This window comes from Octopus bimaculoides, chromosome 11, assembly GCF_046866305.1.
Source record: "Octopus bimaculoides isolate indiv1 chromosome 11, ASM4686630v1, whole genome shotgun sequence".
Lineage (NCBI taxonomy): Eukaryota > Metazoa > Mollusca > Cephalopoda > Octopoda > Octopodidae > Octopus > Octopus bimaculoides.
The window spans coordinates 34708891-34711128 of record NC_142938.1 but is presented as its reverse complement, the minus strand read 5'-3'; the positions used below and the strand labels follow the sequence as shown (position 1 = coordinate 34711128).

Below are 2238 nucleotides of genomic sequence, written 5' to 3'. Positions count from 1 at the left end.
TATGTTGCCGTGGGCTCGAACTCTGCAAGAAGTTAAATTTTTTTTGACTAAAATACAACTGGAACCCTAAGTAAGGTTTTAGGGATTCACACAGACAGACAGATAGACAGACAGACAGACACATTCTCATTTTTATATATATATATATATATATGTGTGTGTGTGTGTGTGTGTGTGTGTGTGTGTGTATGTGTATGTATATATATATATAAGACCACCATTACTGTATCTCTCCAGTCCTCAGGTACAGATTCACTATCCCAAATCCTGCCAAACAAGGAGTGAAGTTGCTGTAGAAGTTTCTCACCACCATGCTGCAACAACTCTGCATGAATGCCCTCCATACCCAGACCCCCCCCCCATTATTCATCCTTGAGACAGCCATCGCAACTTCTTCCAAGATCTGCCCTCACAGGTAATTCAGGGAGGCAATTGAGAACATCCTCACTAACTATAGACTGCTGATTCAAGAGTTCATCAAAGTGTTCTTGCTTGCCACCTTTGCAGAATTCCTTGTGAATCACGAAGAAGTTCTTTACCATCCCTGCTTCGAAGTGGTGTCATCAGAGAAGAAGTCAGTCCATAAACCTCTCGCAAGAGATCATATAACAGCTTTGTGTTATTGGAATCCGATGCCGCCTGTATCTCATCAGCCTTCTTACTCCACCAGGTATCCTTCATTTGAGAGAGCCTCCGCCTCACACGTGATTTCACATCCTTGAGTTCCCTATGCAATACATCTCTCTCCTGTGGCTTTGCTGACAAATAGCATGACAAAGTATGTCTTTTAACAGCCAATAAATCATCCATATGTTCATCGTTTTCTTTAAACCAATCATGATGCTTACTTTGTATCAACCCCAGAACTTTCCTGCCTATATCATAAACTGAGTTTTTGGGGGTCGACCAATCTTCCCCAAAATCTGCAACAATCATTTCCTCTCGTAAAGTTCTCTTCACGCCATTACAACTAAGACGAGCAACATTCAGTCTTTTAGGCAGGGTAATACCTGCAGCGTGGATTTTACGTTTGGTGATTAATTTGACTTTTGCACGGACCAGGCGGTGGTCAGTCCAACACTCAGCTCCATGAAGAACACGAACACACCGCACATCACGTCTGTCACGCATCCTAACAAGGATGTAATCCAGAATATGCCATTCTTTAGATGCAGGGTGCATCCATGTGGTCTTAAACTTATTCTTTTGCTGAAACATGGTATTGGTAACACACAGACGCAGCTCCTCGCACATCTGCAGCAGAAGCATACCATTACTATTACACTTTCCCACCCCATGCTTTCCAATTACTGTCCATGCGTTAAAATCCCTACCCACTCTAGCATTAAAGTCACCCAGTACGATGACTTTGTCTGCCCTAGGAATGTTTCTTATAATGCCCTTCAAAGCATGGTAGAAAGAAAATTTTTCGTCATTAGTAGAGCACATAGTTGGAGCATACACACTCACCAAGATCACATAATTTCCTTTAACCAAAGGAATTCTCATGGACATAAGCCACTCATTAATCCCGACTGGGAATTCTTCAAACATGTCCACAAGAGTAGTCTTAACAGCAAATGCCACTCTAGCCTCTCCTCTAAGCTCTTCATCTCTCCCTTTCCAAAAGACTGTATATCTTCCACAAGATTCTGTAAGATGACCATCTCCAGCCAGTCTCGTCTCAGACAAAGCAACGATATCAAGATCATAGCGTCGAAGCTCCTTCGCAACAAGAGCAGTCCTTCGTTCAGGACATTCTGAGGACTTGTGATCAAGCAGTGTCCGTACATTCCAACAGCCAATATTCAGTATTTTATTTGGTTCTATCACAGTAGCATGATGACGGCCGGGTTCAGACTGTGATGCTCTGGATACCCTGCCGGGCCAGACTCTTTCATCTGATGTGGTTCCAGAGTCCTTACTGCCATTTATTTTTTTACTGTTTTGGTACATCATTGATTGTTTGCTTTTTAAGGCTACAGCCAGCCATTTGGTTGAGACCCACAGCACTATCAACAATTATCAATTAGTTAATTGATTAATCAGTCAATCCATGTTGTTATCGTGCAGTGCCTGTGCAAGAAGATTTTTTTAAAGTGAGGAAAGGCTGTGCACTGAGTCAACAGTAACCATAACCTGAAAAGAAGAACAATTCAACATCATCGGTAACCACTGAGCCGCAGGTTTTATGTCGGAATTATCCCAGTTGCCTTCTCCTAGAAGGATGCCCTAACA

General features: G+C 42.4%; 1 protein-coding gene across 1 annotated transcript; it reads right to left on the bottom strand.

Moving 5' to 3' along the window:
• Positions 1 to 477: 477 nt before the first annotated feature.
• Positions 478 to 1956, bottom strand: LOC149133240 (uncharacterized). Its single transcript, XM_089360601.1, has one exon. It carries the CDS (start codon positions 1954 to 1956, stop codon positions 478 to 480), a length of 1479 nt encoding a protein of 492 aa, XP_089216727.1.
• Positions 1957 to 2238: the final 282 nt, after the last annotated feature.

What these genes read in the sequence shown, in the direction of transcription:
- LOC149133240 (XM_089360601.1), bottom strand. Translation starts at nt 1,956, where the DNA reads ATGTACCAAAACAGTAAAAAAATAAATGGCAGTAAGGACTCTGGAACC.